At 40.0% G+C, this 18876-nt stretch overlaps 1 protein-coding gene across 5 annotated transcripts in view; it reads right to left on the bottom strand.

Annotated features, from left to right (window-relative positions):
- The window catches only part of KIF15 (kinesin family member 15), an 80548-nt gene that overhangs the window by 4214 nt on the left and 57458 nt on the right, over positions 1-18876 (bottom strand). For 4 of the 5 annotated variants that reach the window (XR_012334555.1, XM_073811026.1, XM_033864617.2 and 1 more), the window contains exons 23-34: positions 18290-18359; positions 17820-17906; positions 17115-17219; positions 16175-16297; positions 14210-14356; positions 13205-13306; positions 12745-12909; positions 11105-11214; positions 8269-8338; positions 7190-7227; positions 3225-3390; positions 2855-2986 (exon numbers count right to left, since the gene is read on the bottom strand). Coding sequence is in view for 4 of the 5 variants with exons in the window: in XM_073811026.1 (XP_073667127.1) it covers positions 2855-2986; positions 3225-3390; positions 7190-7227; positions 8269-8338; positions 11105-11214; positions 12745-12909; positions 13205-13306; positions 14210-14356; positions 16175-16297; positions 17115-17219; positions 17820-17906; positions 18290-18359 (1315 nt within the window). In the remaining variant the exon portion in view is untranslated. Of the gene's footprint in view, positions 1-1914; positions 2523-2854; positions 2987-3224; positions 3391-7189; positions 7228-8268; positions 8339-11104; positions 11215-12744; positions 12910-13204; positions 13307-14209; positions 14357-16174; positions 16298-17114; positions 17220-17819; positions 17907-18289; positions 18360-18876 lie in introns of those variants that run through there. The other variant, XM_019946780.3, reaches the window with a different exon arrangement.

The raw sequence follows: 18876 nt of genomic DNA on the forward strand, positions 1-18876 counted from the left end.
CAAAGACACTGAGATATACCAAATACGGACTCAGAACCAGGCAAAGCAAGATGACTGGCCAAGGAAAACCAGAAGAAATGCCCCATAAAAGTGATTCAAACTACCATGAGAGCACGAGTCTCTCTCTGAGCCCACCCATGTGTCTATCCACATGTATTCTTTTTCCTAATAAATGCTTTACTTGTTTCACTACTTTCTGACTCTATGTAGAAATTCATTTCTACACTGCTGACAGGCCAGGGCCTTGTGACTGGTCACTGGTCCCTGGTGGTCTAGTGGCTAGAATTCAGCGCTCTCACTGCTGCAGCCTGACTTCAATCTCTGGCTGGGGAACTGAAATCCTGCTTCAAGCCGCTGCAGGCCGAGGCCACCTGAGATCAACTTCACTCCTAGGTATCTACTCAAGAGATGTGAAACATTTTCATAGCAAGACTTACACAGGAGTATTTAGAGCACTGTTATCCATAGTAGCCCAAAATTGCCAACAGTTCAAATTGTAACCGAGCAGGACCCTACAGGGCCTTCCTGGGACAGACCCTTCCTCCACTTCCTCTGCTTTAGCTCCTCTCTAAGCACCTAGATAATAGTATCTGATGGCACATTCTCTGAGTTGTTTTATAGATGCTAAAACCCCCACCGAATGGAAGAAGTTAATTACTTGATAACCCTGAGTGCATAGCCCCCAGACCTAAGGACTGATAGTGTTAACCCCTGTGACACTGCCCTGTTACCTCACCATCAACCAGTCAGAGAACTTATCACAAACCCTGAGATGCCTCTCCCACAACTTGCTTTTTTTTTTTTTTTTTTAAGGATTTATTTATTATTTATTTTTGGCTGCACTGGGTCCTAGTTGCAGCATGCGGGATCTTTTGTTGTGGCGCGTGGGCTTCTCTCTAGTTGTGGTGTGCCAGTTTTTCTCTCTGTACTTGTGGCATGTAGGCTCCAGAGCACATGGGCTCTGTAGTTTTCAGCATGCAGGCTCTAGTTGAGGTGCATGAGCTCAGTAGTTGTGGTGCATGGGCTTAATTGCCCCGTGGCATGTGGGATCTTAGTTCCCTGACCAGGGATCGAACCCATGTCCCCTGCATTGTAAGGCAGATTCTTTACCACTGGACCACCAGGGAAGTACCATCTTGCCTTTAAAAATGCTTTGCTGGACTTCTCTGGTGGTACAGTGTTAAGAATCTGCCTGAAAATGCAGGGGACATGGGTTCGAGCCCTGGTCTGGGAAGATACCACATGCTGCGGAGCAACTAAGCCCGTGTGCCACAACTACTGAGCCTGCGCTCTAGAGCCCACAAGCCACAACTACTGAGCCCATGAGCCACAACTACTGAAGCCCGCGCACCTAGAGCCTGTGGTCTGCAACAAGAGAAGCCACCGTGATGAGAAGCCCACGCACCATGATGAAGAGTAGCCCCCGCTCACCACAACTAGAGAAAGCCTGCACGCAGCAACGAAGACCCAACACAGCCAAAAATAAATAAATACGTAAATTAATTAATTAATTAAAAAAATGCTTTGCTGAGGGACTTCACTGGCGGTCCAGTAGTTAGGACTTGGCTCTTTCACTGTGGTGGCCTGGGTTGGGGAACTAAGATCCCAGAAGACACACGGCACGGCCAAAAAAAACAAAAAACAAAAAAAACCCCACAAACACGGTGTCAGTAGATTGGCTGCACAAGGGTGAATGGACCCAAGTTTGGTTTGGTAACACAATGCCCATCGAATGGTAAGTAAATAAAATGTGGCATGTCCATACAATGGAATATTACTCTCAATAAGGAAGAATGAAGTGCTGACACACAGAAGTTCCTTGAGGATAGAGTTTCTGTTTGCCTTGTTCACTGATGACCAGTGCCTGGCATATAATAGTTGCTCAATAAGCATATGGTGAATGAACAATATAAATCACCTTATTAAACAATTTATTTTTAAAAGATTTTATTACATTTTGAAAAATGGCCATATTAACAGTCATAAAAAAGGCCCATGAGAACACTTCAAGTAGGAATACAAAAATAATCTATATTAACAAGTTTGCTATTCATGCACACTGCACCATCACTAACCTCACTGTAAGTTTTGGAACCTGCATATTGTTGGAGCTTCTGATGCAAGACTCAAAGGAGATTATGTCAGTACTGAAGGAAAAAAATAATCTGGCCAACATCCACTGTAAAACTGCAGCTACGGGCTTTTATTTTAAAAAGACAAAAGGTTTTCTCAATATTTACAGCTTTGAAACGGTAACCTCTAACTGCAGGCTGCGGGCTGCCACAGGTGTGCACAGGTGCAGAGAGTTCATAAGAAACTTGAGGGTCAGCCCCCCAACCCCCACATACACAGGTAATAGTCGTGGCTCTTAATTCAGCTCTGCTAAGTGCGCAAGGAGAGGTCTTACTTCTATAAGAGGGAAAGAAGTCTCCAAACAAGGTAGGTAGTTGATCGGGATCCTTATGATTCATTCATTTCTTTTCTTTTAAAAATAAATTTTCAGCACGCAACTTTTCTGACTCCTGGTCAGTAATTTTTAAGAAAAGGAAAAGAAAAAAAATTAAGGCTCTAATTCTTGCAGGAAGAGTTATTCTTGGCATTCATTAACTTTAAATTTCAAACTACGACTATAATTTTCCGTTTGTAAACTACTTTAACAGTAAACAAGAATCTCATGTGTATGATAACTGACTGAATTATGCTTACAATAGCAATGGCTGAATTTTTTCTTTTTTTAATTCAGGAGGTTCCCTGAAGAAAGCAGTTAAGTGATTCAATAGTTAAATTAAATTTTAACTAAATCATCATTTAAAAACCAGAATGAGTTTATTCGGCACAATTTTCAGGAGTTTACCTCAGCAAGCCTGATGTTTTCCTTCTTTAGCCGCACAACGTACTGGATCTTCTGATGTAGGTTTCGGTGACCTACCAACTTCCCATTTTCCTCGGCGAGACACTCCACCTGCTTCCTTAACATTTCCATCTCCTGCAGGTAAATCAATCCAGGGAAGGGTAAATGAGCTGCTTTTAATTTTTATTTTAAAATAACATTATTTCGTGCCTTCCAAGAGCACAGGGAGGGAGAGACAAAGCCCAGGTTCCCAGCTTTCGTGACCACACATCTTTGCGTGCACCGGAGCAACTGTAAACCACGGGATGCCCAATCACAGCCAGGAGACTTATGCTGATCGGCTCTGTTAATAAAAACCAACACACAAATGCACCTGGCACGTTCTCTCCTTTTCTTCATACAATTCTTCCAGCTTTGATCTTAGTTGTTCCTTTTCTTGGAACGCTTTAGACTCCAACATTCTAACTCGTTCAACTTCCTCAGTCATTGTAACGTAGTCGGTCTCTTTGTTCTGAAGGGCACTCTGGAGCTGTTCTAGGCTGTAACAGTAACTATCGCGTTATGGTCTCCCAAAGGCACGTAATTATAAAACAGTACTCAAATCAGACACTTGCCACCCAAGCCCAGAATTTTTATTTGAAAGTATCACTAATATTCAGCCCTCCCCTTTCTGACAGCACAGGAAGACGGCAAGAGCTGCAGATACACTTTTTTTATGGTTGTTTTACCCAAAATTTTCATTTTGGAAAGCTCCACAAACCGTTTTTTACACAACAAAAATTTAGAATGGAAACTTTTAGATCCAGCCCTCAGAGCAAACTGTTACTTAAGCATTATTACAGTCTGCATGGTTTATTCAGTGCCCCATATCTTAATCATTTCTGGTTTCAAAAACTGGTTCTCAGATTGTGGGACACTAGTCATTTCTTCAAGGATGTGCTATTTAGAATTTATACACTTTATGCAACTATCAATTGAAAATAAACATTAAAAAGAAGGGTGACCCATGGATGGACCTAGAAATTGTCATACTGAGTAAAGTTAAGTCAGACAGAGAAAGACAAATATCATATGGTATCACTTATATGCAGAATCTAAAAAAAAATGATACAAATGAACTTATTTACAAAACGGAAACAGACTCATAGACTTAGATTATGAATTTATGGTTACCAGGGGGAAAGGGAGGTGGGAAGGGATAGTTAGGAAGTTTGGGATTGACATGTATACACTGCTATATTTAAAACAGTGTTGGATAACCAACAAGGACCTACTGTATAGCACAGGGAACTCTGCTCAATACTATGTAACAACCTAAATGGGAAAAGAATTTGAAAAAGAATAGATACATGTATATGTATAACTTAATCACTTTGCTGTACACCTGAAACTAAGACAACATTGTTAATCAGCTATACTCCAATATAAAATGTTAAAAAAAAGAATAGTGTTCAAAAGGGGAAAAAAAAAAGGGTTACCAAACAATTATATAGAATTTCACAAAACTAACTGAATCCTATAAGCTCCCCAAAGAAACAATTGTTTTTTATTTATTTTACAATGCATATGGAATAGAAAGCTGATGATTTAAGTGATGTAATACACAGAATTAAAAATACCACTTAAGGCCAAGAATTTCTTGGGCAGTGTTTTCAGACTACATTCTGTGGAACCTCAGGAGGACAGCGTGGGAGTGAGGGCACTGATGTTCTCCCAATTCATCTGGAGCTGTTCTGCTTTTGTCTTACGTGTTCTGCTTTCATTTCATGAAAAGGCTTTGTGGCATGGCAGACACTGCAGCTGCCTACCCAACAGCCAATCCCTTGCTTTTTATAAAAACTCAGTTTATTCAGAGGACAAGAAAGGGAGAGGAGAAGCACACCCAGTTCCCAAAGATTAGTAAATAATAACTGGTCTGAGCTAAAACCATGGTTATCTCTACCCCACTGCCAGATACTGGTTTTCTCAGGTTGCCCTGCAGGCATGCTAATTCTGGATAAGGAGACACAATGAATCTTGAGGGTTTCTGGGAGTTTTTTTCCCTGAAAAAAGAAAGTCCTTTTGAACCCACAACACTGCAAGCTGTGATTCTGTTTATGTTGTTTGGAGCTGCAGCAGCCATCTTGTAGTCAATAGGCCACAAGCAAGAGTACCAAAAGCAGAAGAATGGGAAGGGTCTGGGTCAGTGATGGCATCACTGAGTCAATGCACCTCCAGACCTCTTGTTATGTGAAATTAAACATCTGCCTACACCACTGTTGGCTTGGTATTCAGTTCTTTGTAGCTTTTTAAAAGCATTGTCACATACACGTGTGGATAACGCAATGTTTAAAATTGCTGCTGTAGGCTGGGACTGATAAAACCATGTATGCCATTTTCTAGAGGTTGCTTCACTTGCCACTCTGTGGGCTCCTGTAGTCCCAGGGACGCTGTAGCACTGGTTACTAGATCATGAAATAAATTACATATCAGCTTAGATAGCTTTTATTCTTTTTGCTAGAAGGTCTCAAATGGGTATTATCTATACTTCTACAAACTATACAGGTGGATTCTCATAGATCCTGTAAGTGATCCAGATTTCTGTCCTAGCCCTACAGCTAACTGGCAAGGAACCAGTCCCCAAACTGCTCAAATGCAGATGAAAGTGTTGAACAAAGTTCTGTCCCACACCTATATTCTATTAAGTATATGATTCTATGATGCAAATGACTCAATAACTGAGTAACAAATCTTTCACAAGTTGGGTGGTCTTTGTCAGCTGATCATTAAAAAGATTTTTTTTTTTTTTGGCCACACCATGAGGCATGTGAGATCTTAGTTCCCTGACCAGGGATTGAACCCATGTCCCCTGCAGTGGAAGCACAGAGTCTTAACCACTGGACCACCAGGGAAGTCCCTAAAAAGAATTTTTGATGACATATCACTATGTAACTTCTGGCATATTAACTTGGATAGAGGTCAAATAATTGAAGGACAATATTCTAACAAAACTTCCATTGTTATTTACTTAGTATGTGAATAAGATTTCTCAGCCTTTATATCTATAAAAACAAAAAGTAAGAACAGAATTGATAGTGAATACTGTTTGATTCCAGAATTAAGTGCAACAGAATGAGCTAATTAAAGAAAAAGCATTAAGATAAAATGCATTGAGAGATGCATTTCCAATAAAATTTTACTTGTATAATAATTATTCATAAAAATTTACAATAAATTCAGGATAGTTTAATAACTGTAATGAAAACTCAATCCAGAAAAAATATAACACTTAGAGCCATATGAATATAATAAATTTTTACAAATTACTTGTAATTTGCATACATTTTCATTGATGAGTTATGATAGGGAAGTCAATAAAAAATTTTCCAAACAATATATTAAATTAGGATATAATTCTGCATGGGTATAGAATGGAAACTTAATTTCAAAGGAAAAAGGAAAAATGTTAAATTTTAGACTTACGAATTTCTTCAAGTATTTTTTTAAATGGGTAGAAAGTACCAAATCAGTTGGATAACTTTTAAAAGAACACCACAAAAGCTTTATTTCTAAATGTCACTATTTTCAGTAGGTCAAAACGTCTATCCTTTGCAATAATTTAAACTTACAATGAAAAATTTTAGACACAGTCAACTCCAAAAATGTGCAAGAGGGTATATGGTGTTTCAAAATTCTTTTAGGAGGTAAAACAAGTGAAAATGTTTGAGAATCGCTGTTCCTGATCAGATCTATTCTATTCAGAGAGTAAAATATCTTTCTAACATTTTATCACTTTGTTAATACCAACCAGTTTACTTATTTTGAACTTGATAGAAAATACAGTGTATCTTGTTTATCACAGAATGAGGCAGTTTATAAGATTACATAAATTAAAATATAAGAACTATATGAATAAAATAAAATCATGTCCATAGAAAACATATAAAGAGACATAAGGTCAAGACCAGAAGAATTCATAGTATTGATCCATGGGTCTGAGAGGGCCTCAAGGTTTTAAATCAGAGGAAACCAGAAGTGAGAAAGAAACCTGGTCGGTTATATAGTTCTCATTGTCTATGAGGAGAAAACCCATCAATTCCCCCAGGGAAGCTAAGGTTTTCCTGGCACTTATTTCTTTAAGTTTGTTTTTGGAATGGCTTCATGTGAGGAACCCCTTTAGCAAGTGGTATTTAAGAAAAGAATTTTGTAAATATCTATTATGTTCACATATTACTGCAGAAAGGAAAGAATTTACTTACCTTGTGGATATTATAAGCATTTCTTTCTTTAGAGGAATACTGCTTGGTGTTAATAAAGAAACGATCAACAAGAACTTGAATTACAAAAGAGTGTACTTACTCTGCTTTCATTTTTAGCATTTCTTCAACCAATTTATTCTATAAGAAGATTAAAGAAAGAGAAAGAAAAAATGACTTAAGTTCTTAACATTGCTAAACAAAAGACTGAAAGTAATCAGTCCGCTCTCCCTAATGGTAATAAAACCAATTAAAGCAAATTCCTTTACAATACATGCATCTCAATGTTCACAATGGCACTATTTACAACAGCCAAGACATGGAAGCAACCTAAATGTCTATGAACAGATGAATGGATAAAGAAGATGTAGTACATATGGACAACGGAGTATTACTCAGCCATAAAAAAGAATGAAATAATGCCATTTGCAGTAACATGGATGGACCTAGAGATTATCACGTTAAGTGAAGTAAGTCAGAGAAATATCATATGGTATCACTTATAGGCAGAATCTAAAAATAGATACAAATGAGCTTATTTACGAAACAGAAACAGACTCACAGACATAGAAAACAAACTTACAGTTACCAAAGGGGAAAGGGGGAGAGGGATAAATTTGGAGTTTGGGATTAGCGGATACAAACTACTATACGTAAAATAGATAAACAACAAGGTCCTACTGTATAGTACAGGGAACTATATTCAATATCCTCTAATAAAACATAATGGAAAAGAATATGAAAAAGAATACACATATAGGTATAACAATCATTTTGCTGTACATCAGAAACTAACACAATATTGTAAATCAACTATACCTCAATTAAAATAAAAAAGGGACATCCTTTTCCACAATCTCAGCTACACACACATAAAGGGGGTACCTATTTACAACCGTTCATGTATTGTGCCCTTTAAGGCCTCAAATAGGCACTCGATACTCGCTTCTAAATGGAGAATTCTGTGTGAGCAGTAGGTTTACCGTCTAGGCATGAAGACTAATTCACTCTTAATTCTCAGCTATAGCTAAATACTGATGGTAAATATCAAACTTAACAGGAATACAAGAAGACAAAATTTCAATAATAAAATGGCTTCTAAAATACATAACCATAAATGCTAACTATAAAAGCATTTTTCACACAAGAAAAAAACAACTATTATGTAAAAAAAACCCATACTTTAGCAAGTCTTTCTTTGATTTCTTCTTGTTCATTCTTCAGCTGCTGCATGTCTGAATGATTCTGTTCACTGCATTAGATTAGGAAGGGAGGATGGGAAAAGTGTCAAACATATTCAAGTATCGATTTTGTATCTATTACACGCAGCAATGCCAAAATGTGCAAAGAAGAGCGAATTCTATGGTGATTAGGTCAAGTTAGCACAGTCAATAAGCATGATCAACACATGAAGATGAAATAAGGTACCTCCCCAGCATTCGGGATTCCTTCCATACAAAAGTGAGATGAGCAAAGCTGGGAAATCTAATTACAGGGTTTGGTTGAGAATAAAGTATTAACTTAGAGCAGTACCATCTGAAGATCATATGTGAACAAAATGGGGCTGAAAGGACAGTCCAGGTGCCTGGCATGAATGTGGTTGGCTGGGTCGGGATGGTGGGGGAAACACAGGACACACATGGGGGCGGGGAGGGCCCCTCACACTGTCCTGTCCTGTGGAGCCTCTGATGCCCCCTCTTTGCTTTGGATTTCAGGTCTGGGACTGCTGTAGCCCTTTTTATTTATTATTTTTGGCCACGATACGCGGCGTGCGGAATCTTAGTTCCCCAACCAGGGATCAAACCCGTGCCCCCGGTCACCAGGGAATTCCCTGCATTGGATATCATAGTCAGCTGGAGATTTTCTGATGCCACTCGGGCTTCCCATACATGCTGACACCAAGAAGGGGATTCTCTGAGCACCAGACATAAATCCCGTCATGGAAAAGAAACACTCCTCTGTACAAAGAAAATTACATTCTGGACTATACATCAGTATCATGTGAATTTGATTAATGTGAGGCCATCTCTGTGAGCCTGACCAGGTTGGATAATAAATTGAGTTTCTGTGGGTAGCCCCTGGATCAGGAGACACCCCCCCTAGGAGAACCTGCCTGAAGGCCTCTGGCTTCTCTAGAAATCTCTCTCTCACTGGTGAGTAAAGGATCATTCCTTGAAGGAAAACAGAAGCTACATTAGTTTCTTCCACTTAATGAATCTGACAGCCTAGATAAAAATGGTAGTGAGGAAAACACCCCAAAACATTAGGGCAGATGTGTTTTCTGTTGTCTAATCTGGGGGGGGGGTGGGTAACTTTTACTGTCAAGAACCAGACATAGGTTTTGGGAGCCATAAGGTTTCCGGCACAGCTATGCAACTGGGCTGCTGTAATGCAAAGGCAGCCACTGTGATATTTATATGAAAGAACCGGACTGCTCCAGTGAAACTTCAGTTACCAAACAGGCTGACCCCTGGGCTATAATTTTCTTCTATTCTAATCTTTCATGAAGAAGGTTCTGTATGGCTCCTCACAAATGGGACATAAGGCTATGAAATAAAGTATTTTAAATTGTGGTTTTATACATGATCTGGTAACGTTCTAAGTTCCATGCTCAAATTAACTCTTGATAAAAGGTACAATGCTTTTCTTTAATATGCCTGGACATGGGGGTGGAGCATATGGAAACTAGGTGAGCAGACTGTGGACTACCTGCATCAAAATCACCCAGAAGGGGAAGTGAAATCCCTACAAGAGGATGCTTAATAAAATGAGCTCCTATGCTCACTAAAACTTGAAAAGAACCATTTAGGGGAATTCCCTGGCAGTCCAGTTGTTAGGACTCTGAGCTTTCACTGCCGAGCGCTCGAGTTCAGTCCTTGGTCAGGGAACTAAGATCCCCCTGCACCCTGCCACCCAGCAAAGAAACATTTAGGAATAGGTTGTTAGCACAGCCACCATCACCAACCTCAAATATCCATTGTCTCACTTAGGTTTGGACAGTGCACGTCAGGGCTGCTTCTGGACAGGGATGGGGAGCAGCGGGAGTGGGAAGCGCCTGTTAAGATCTTCTGACAACAGCAGCAGAAGCAGACACCCCTAACCTGGGATGCTGAATTCACAAAGGGCTTCCATCCCCAATACAGACCCCCTTTGACAAACCTCAACTTCCTGCGCAGTCTCATAGACCACCCTCATCTCCATCCCTCACTCAGGGGTGGGATCATAAATCTACCGTGTCTACTTAACAGCCACCATCTATCGAGTGGCTCCCCTCTCCTAAGCACTGTAACGAGCACTTTACACACGTTATCTTTGGTCTTTAAAACACCTTGTATAAGAGGTGTCATCTCCCTCACTTTATTGCTAAGGAAACTGAGGCACTAAGAGGTTTAAAGATGTGTCCAAAGTCACACAACTTTCAAGTGTCAGAGACACGATATAACCTGGGTGCAGTTGCCCTTGACAAGACGCTGTGCTGTTATCAGATACAACTAGAAGACTGAGCTGAGGCCAAAACACACACCCACACGCAAACATCCACATCCACACCCACACCCCCCCCCCACACACACACAGAGACCTAACAGAACGCCCCCCTGTTCAGCTTCTCCTAGGAACGTGCCCTTCACCAGAAGCCAAGAAGCAAAACCAAGAAAATTCTCCCTTTTTCTGCTGGCAGAACCTTGAGCCTTGTCTTGTTGACATATTTGCTCCCGCCTCACCCCTTTCAAATACAAGTAGACAGTTTGGTTCAAGTATTTCACGTGTTTGAAATTCATTTCAATAGCTCTATAGCAATACAAAAGTTAACAGAGTGGGCAAGATGGTGATGACCTTATTTTCCCTCTCTGGTAAAACAACCCCCTCATCAGACCTGATTGAGAAGCAACCCCTGGAGCGGCTCCTGGATCAGCAAGAAACATCACACACGCTGTGAAACCTATGCTGACCTCATTCACTCAACTATCCCCAGGCAGGCCAAGATTTAGCTCACAGACTGCTCGTGGCTCTTTCTCACCTGTTGTCCTTTTGTCTTTTAATATCATCCAGCTGACCTTGCAGGAGCCAGTTTTTCTCTCTTAACTGCTCGGCTTCCAGGCGTAGGTTTTCCATTTCACACAACTGCTCCTAATAACATCAAATCAGGTCTTTTCAGAAAACACCTTATAGTAGGCATTATTTTGCTCCCCAGGCCGTGATGAGACAGGTATTCCTCTTTTAAGCTCCCTCCACACACTGAACACTGCTCTGGGTATCACTGGAGAAAAAGTAGACTATGAGAAGCTCTCAGGGGCTCCGAATGTGATTAATTTTCACACCCCCATTGTCTTAAACAGAGTCTCTTATCAATATCACATAATTTTGACTTCCCTGGCAGTCCAGTGGTTAAGACTCTGTGCTTCCACTGCAGGGGGCACGGGTTCGATCCCCGGTTGCGGAACTAGGATCCCATATGCCAGGCGGCACGGCCAAAAAAACTCCCAAACAAACCTTAATTCATTAAAATTCCTTTATGAGAAAAGATGAACAAAAGCATCTACTACTTTGGTAAATGTTCTATTTGATTCTATTTATTAGATTCTAATTTTTAAAAATTGATGTGCCACAGCCTCAAAATACTTAATTGGATTCTGACTTGAAAATCATGAGCATAACCACCCAGAGGAAATAAATACTCGTCTGCAAGGAGTGAACTTTTTGATTTACTTCTGCTTATCTATTGTTCGATTTCTTTTAACCTGATCCAATTTCTTCTAAGTACCAAGATCATGCCACGTTCCTGAGATAGCAGCATACTGAGAGCCGCCCTGAATAAAAAAGCCAGGAATGATCCCCTCTATGAGAAACAAAGCTTAAGAGTGATACTGTCTTCCTACACAGTAGGCTAATTTTGTTCCTAAACAAAAACTCACTGCAGAGCCATGAGGTCACAGACTATCTGCTATGGGGCATCGCATCCTCCCTACACACCCTTCTGTGCCCACACTACACCTACCCAGGCGCTTCTCCACGCACTTCCCACCCCAACACCACCCTAAATATACTCTCCCACACACAAAAACCATACTCCCCAAGTACGGGGCGAAAAACACTAGAAGGAAGTTGAAAGAAATGGCAAACAAGAGAAACAGACAAAAGCAAATCTCTCTAACATATAAAGAATGCTTGTACCTCATTAAGAAAAAGTCCAACAACAGAAAAATGGGTGAAGGATACAGTTCATAGACACAAAAAACCAAAAGATGCTCAATCTGACTCCTAATAAGAAAAATACAAATTTAAAAATACAATGAGATAACGTGCTTCAGCTATTAAACTGGCAAAAATCTAAAAGTTGGACAGCACTGTCATGAGAGTAGTTAGTGCAGCCTGTATGATATGACACCATAGCATGAAAAACAAATGGGGCAGGGAGACAATGCTTACGCGCCTGGTTATAGGTGCTGCTGAAAAGTTCTCAGAAGATAAATAAGAAACTAGCTACACCCGGAGCCTACAGGGACAGGAAACTAGGCAGCTTGGAGTCAGGGGTGAGAGGAAGACTTTTCTCCATCTACCCTGGAGTTCTGTCCGTTTTGAATTTTGGATCCTCAGTCACCATGAAAGATACTGCTTATTTTGAAACATTAAATTCATTGAAAAAAATTACCCAGTTACCTTTATTCTGAGGATTTCAGCATTTTTGACTTCTCTGTCTTCATTTAGCTTTGTTATAAGGTGTTGCAAAGAAATCTTGGAGGCTCTCCCATCTTCTATCTCTTGTTCTTGCGTTTCTAGGAGTTTCGCCAAATGTGTTTGAAAGTGTGGTGGTGTTTTAGGGCTCTAAAATAAAATCAAATTTCATCCAGATACCTGATTAAGTGGTTATAAAGATTTCATTGTAAATATACTTGCCAAGCACGTAGAAAATACACAGGCTACGTGTATAGCTCGCTATTCTAATTCTTGTCCAAGTAAAACAAATAAAACACTGGTACCTTTTTATCAAAAAAAGCAGAAAAGCTGTTAGTGAAAATCTTTTTCTGTAAAGACAAAGCTAGTCTTAGCAATTTCCAACTTGCATCGCTCACAAAATTGCTTATTCCTCCTGAAATGCCCTCTTTCTTATGAGAAGTACCTGGGGATACTTGGCAGCAGAATCCATCACATGCTCTAGTTGCCTCATTTTGAAGTTATATTCATTCTTCTTCTGTTCTACTTCCTCTTTCTTTTGGTTTAGCTGGGAAAATTGAACAGATATAAGATTACAAGTTAGAAAATAATACATGTACATGGTCCAATTAGAACAGACAATCCTCCCAAGGCATGCAGAAATGGACTTCTTCCATTATTTTTTCAGGGCTTGATTGATAATTTGACATTTCTCTCACAAATTTATTTACACTTTAAAAGAAACTTCTTTTTTAAGCTTCACAAGTAATCAAAGGGTCATTTGAGGAAAGTTACAAAACATATTATAAAACTACACTAGCCAAAAAAGAGGACAAAAGTCAGCTATGGGACTTCCCTCGTGGCGCAGTGGTTAAGAATCCACCTGCCAATGCAGGGGACACGGGTTCGAGCCCTGGTCCAGGAAGATCCCACGTGCCACGGAGCAACTAAGCCTGTGCACCACAACTACTGAGGCTGTGCTCTAGAGCCTGCAAGCCACAACTATTGAGCCTGCATGCCCTAGAGCCCACGTGCCGCAACTACTCTGCCTATGTGCTTCAACTACTGAAGCCCAAGCGCTTAGAGCCTGTGCTCCGCAACGAAGAGTAGCCCCCACTCGCCGCAACTAGAGAAGCCCGTGAGCAGCAACGAAGACCCAACGCAGCCAAAGATTAAAATTTAAAAAAAAACAAAGTCAGGCATAACCTTTGCCACAGTGGTTAGAACTTGCTGGCACGTGTCAAGGGCAGAGGGTGGGCAGGAGGACAGCCACCAAGTCTGAACACACAGAAGCAACCAGGTTGTTAAGAGTCGACAGCGCTGCTGCCCCACTACCTACTCGCCCTGCTAGCCCACCTTTCTGAATGTAGAGAATTAGCCGAGGCTGGGAACTCATGAGCTCAACCGCCACACAGTCCTGCTCCCCCAACCCCCAAAGCCCATCCTGAGCGATGATCACCCTGCATCTCACCTCATGCTGAAGCTCCTGGATGAGGGCGTCCTTCCTGGTCAGCTCCTCCTGGGCCGACTGCAGAAGCCCCGAGTGCTTTTTCGAGGCCTCGGTGAGCATGTTCAGCTGCTCAGTGGCGTGAGCCAGGTCCTCACAGAGCATGTCCCTCTGTTAGGGGACAATCCCCACAGGGGAAGACTCTCTTTAATTGTGGTGCTCCAATATCGATTTGAAAATCATTACTATGTATGATTTTTAAAACGTTAAGGAAGTTTTAAGTGAGAATCTTTTTTTTTTTTGCTTGTATGCTAATCCATTCCAAGACAAACCAAGCAGTTAATACTTAAGTCATGAGGTCCAGAGACAAATACTACAGTAAATTCATATAAGTATCCCAGTTGAGGTCTAACTGCCCTCTGCTCCCCTCTCCCCTCAACCCCAGGTAATCTCTTACAGCTGATCTCTCCTTCCTTGGGAGGACTCCAGGCATGGGTCTCTAGTTTACCTGTTGTCTCACCAATAGATTCTAGTCCATTATACACGGGAAGGTAAACAGTTGTAAAGATGAGTACCCCTCAGCTCATTGGGGAGGGGCTGGCCAGTTCACCAGACTGTGATACAGTGTCATAGGCCATCAAATTTTCAGGGGAGTAGCTTGATGGAAAGTGGCAGAGAGAATTAGAAGTCCTATAGGTTGCATACATAATTCCTATGTACACAGTGTATGTAATCTCTACCAAATTAGAGCAGAATCTATTCCCCCTAACTTTCCAAATGTGCATGTATATGTGCACAGATGTATATAATAGTGTACATTACATACACATTAAACATACAGTATTATATATGTCATAGATACAATATGTGTACTGCACACATGTACCTGATAGATCACAGACATCTCCACATATACTTACTCTTTTATTATAACATTTTCATCGAGTGGGCTCTATTTCATCTTATGGATGCACCACCATTTAACCCTTCACTAAATATTTCAGTTGATTTGAATTTTTCACTATTATATGCATCTAATTCTCATATCTAGATTATTGTTGGGTTGTCCAAAAAGCCAACCACCTCAAGTCAGTCACACCCAACTGTTCCCCTTTATGAGGATGCTCCACAAACATTCACAGGTGCCAGGCTTCCCTCCCTAGCAAAGTCTTATACTAATACTATCTTCTCCGGGAAGCTCTTTGGAATTCTCCAGGCATAACTGCTCCTCTCCCTCCCTTTTCTGTGCTCCCAAGTCATTTGCTACATCATAATACATCTACCTCTTAAGCTAGATTGCATGCCTCAAGGTAAGTAACTGTGTTTCAATCATTCTTCCATTCCCAAATGACAAACAGGTACAGGTTGTATGGCAGGTGGGTTCAATAAATATTTGTTGAATTTGTTTCATGGATAGCAAGAAAACTATTTCTAAAGCAGGTTCAGAGCAGTATACACAGTGGGTTACATCTGTGTGAAAAAAGGAAAACTCAAGGTATATAGGATTAGCCAAAAATATCTCTGGAAGGATATACAAAAGGGAATGTATATTGCTTTATATATTTTGAATTTTGAACCACACGACAGTACTGCTTAATTTTTTAAAAGATACATTTACATCAACAACAAGATAATTAAAACTTATTTTAGCTAAAACACAAGAAGCAATTTTGTGGTTAACCAGCCCTTTCTTTGCTCCCTGCTGCTACCACTGCATCCAAGTAAATGCAGTTTCCACTCTTCTTCCTTTTCAGAAGAGGGTGAGTTACAGGAACTTAGCGTGGTGTTAGCACAAATGAATGAAAATAAATCAACTAAACAAAATATAACAATCTTAGTATTATCTATCAGTTGCCTAACTACCTTAGGGAAAGTGGCTCAAATTATGACTTACTCCTTTTTAAAAGTCTTCTATTTATTCATTAATAACACACAGAAACATACTGACAAGTAATAAACCAAAAAGGGTGACGATGTGTTAACATCTACCTCTATGTCCTCGGAGAGTATTCTCAGTCTAAGGGATTCTTTCAGATCCAGAATGTCCACTTCCTGTCTCTTAATCAATGCTTTGCTCTCTTCTTTGTCAACCAAAGCAGAATTATATTTGCCCTACAGAAAAGAAAATGATGATACAAGATCTGTCTGCTTTATTATCAGTTTATTTTTAGATTATAATAACTGAAGAATGAGTCTGAGTTCCAAGGTGATGACCAGATCAACACAAATAAATTCAATAACCACTTGTTGAATGAAGGAGTGGAAGAGTTAATGGATGAATGGCAAGAAGAAGTGGAAAAGTCCCACAGGTATCAGTGAAAAAACATCTGGTTTTGTCATCTTTATCAGAAGTCAGTGGAGTGCAGCAAGCTCCCTTTGGAGCACAGGAGTGAGGAACATTAACAAAAAACTACCTTGACCCAAGGGACGGAGGAAGCATTCACCACTTATATGCAGGAAGAGTAAGGAGTTACTTTAGGAAATGATAAAGTCCAATAATAGGGAAACAAACTCACTTTCTAAATCACTGATGTCTCTGAACTTAACTAAAATGTGCTATTTTTTTTCTTGAAGCAATTAAGGAACACCACATACCCTTAACCATCAGAGGCAACAGCCAGTCTGTTTCTGATCTGATTTGGATCAGCAATTCCCAAATGTGCACAGAGAGCACTGTTCCCAGGTCAGTGAGATCTCAGAAATGCTGCAGCCAACTCTGCCTTCCCGAGATGCACACAGCACACCCGTCAGCATATTAAAGGCCCTGCGGGTTCTGCAGATACCCAAGCCTGCTGAGCTTTCACTACTACATATTTTCAAACGTGGGTGACCACAGAACCCTTTTTTCTGTGGGGCATTGGTTAACCACTTGAGTCTGTGAACTGTGCCTCCTGCTCAAATTTCATATCTTCTTGGCGACAGAACTTACATTGATGTCCTTCAGTTCTTGCCTCAGGGTGTCTATGGTTTCTGTTTTCTCAGAGACTGAGGTTCTTAGCTCCTGGATCTGGCTCATGAGGTCAGCTACAACTTCCTGACAAGGACAGAAACAATATCTTCATACCCAATGACAGCAAGGAGATCTTTTTTTAATGATAAATCATTTATCTTTCCAAATGACAATAGAAGTCAATTTTATTTTAGCAAAATACCATGTGTCACATTACATTATTAATATTACCAATTTGTATTTTATTGGTTTTCTAATATTTTAGTTAATCATTTGCTTTGGTTTCATGAATGAATAAGAGCTAGACATATAAGGAATGTACACCTAATTTTATGTTCAGACATACATATTAATGTTTATTATTCTAGTTAAAGCCGACACCAGGGATTTGAGAATTTGTATCGTGGCACTCACAATCAATGAGAAAAGGTCGCACTGACGGCATCCTAGTTAAAGGGGGCAGGGATGTGTTTTAGAAACACTGCCATCAAGAGTGACAGAACAGTTTGGGTTGAAGTTATGAGGAAAATTAACTTAAAGACTTCATTCTCTAGCAACCTTGGAAGATGAGCAAGGCCTAAGTGCATACAGAAATGCTAGCTAACCCTGGGAGCAGGAGACTGGAATGTGAAGGCAGCGTTTATAAGGAAAATGCAGGGGGCTATAGCCTCAACCTCTACCTACCTTGTCAGCATCTCTAGACTTCTCCAGAGAACTGATTACTTTTTCGGTAGCACACAAACTCTCTTCTAGTTTCTGTACTTTTGCCATCTATGGGGAAAAAAATCAATATTTTTAGAAAAAGAATTAAATCACAAAGTTAAGCACACACATGTATTTTAAAAAGCATAAAAGGAGTTGAAGTCTGCTTTTCATAGTAAACAGTGTATACTAAGGAGTAATATTTGAAAATAAAAAGTTGGGTTAAACGAGAATGATTTTGTGGTCTCTATCAGGAAACCACCAACAAATTATGATTATAGCCATCTGGGAGTTAGAAAAACAAGAGTTGAAAGTAATACAACCAACCAAAAATTCCATCTTTTTATTATAAATTTTCAACATCTGAAAGCTGAAACAGTTTTTATAACAAATCTCTTTGGACATCAGGAATAAAAGTTATAAACCTCAGTGAGAGTATAGCACATTTTTACCTGCTGCTCACACTTGGCCATCTCCTTCTGTTTCTCCTGACGTACAGCTTCAAGAACTTCTAAGATTTCTCTGGAAAAGAAGAACTATCTTTTACTCATGACTCATTCAATGGAAACAGGAACTGAGTCCGTTCGTACAGAAGAGATTCAATGCAATGCAACTGAACTTTATTAGACACATACTTGGTGTTAGGAATTGTATTCCAGTAGGATCAGAAATTTGAACCAGTTTCTTCAACAGTTATTTAACAAAAACCCAGTTTTGTGCCAGGACAGTTTATTTTTCTCCAGAGTACTTAGGACTCTCTAACATAATATATACTATTTACTTATTACCCATCTCTCTGTGCTACAATGTGAACCTCAAAAGGACAGGGCTATTTTGTTCACTGTCTTACCTCTAAATGTCCTGGCATTTACCAGAACAGTGCCTGGCTTGCTGGATATCACTAAGCGTTTGAATGAGCGACTAAATGTTAACTGTCTTTGCCAATTAGATGGAGTCACCAGTATATAGCAGGGACTAGAAGAGAATCTGTCTCATGGTAAGAACTCTACAAGTATCTGCTGAATACACTAATACAAAT

Source organism: Tursiops truncatus, chromosome 10 (genome assembly GCF_011762595.2).
Source record: "Tursiops truncatus isolate mTurTru1 chromosome 10, mTurTru1.mat.Y, whole genome shotgun sequence".
NCBI classification, from domain to species: Eukaryota; Metazoa; Chordata; class Mammalia; order Artiodactyla; family Delphinidae; genus Tursiops; species Tursiops truncatus.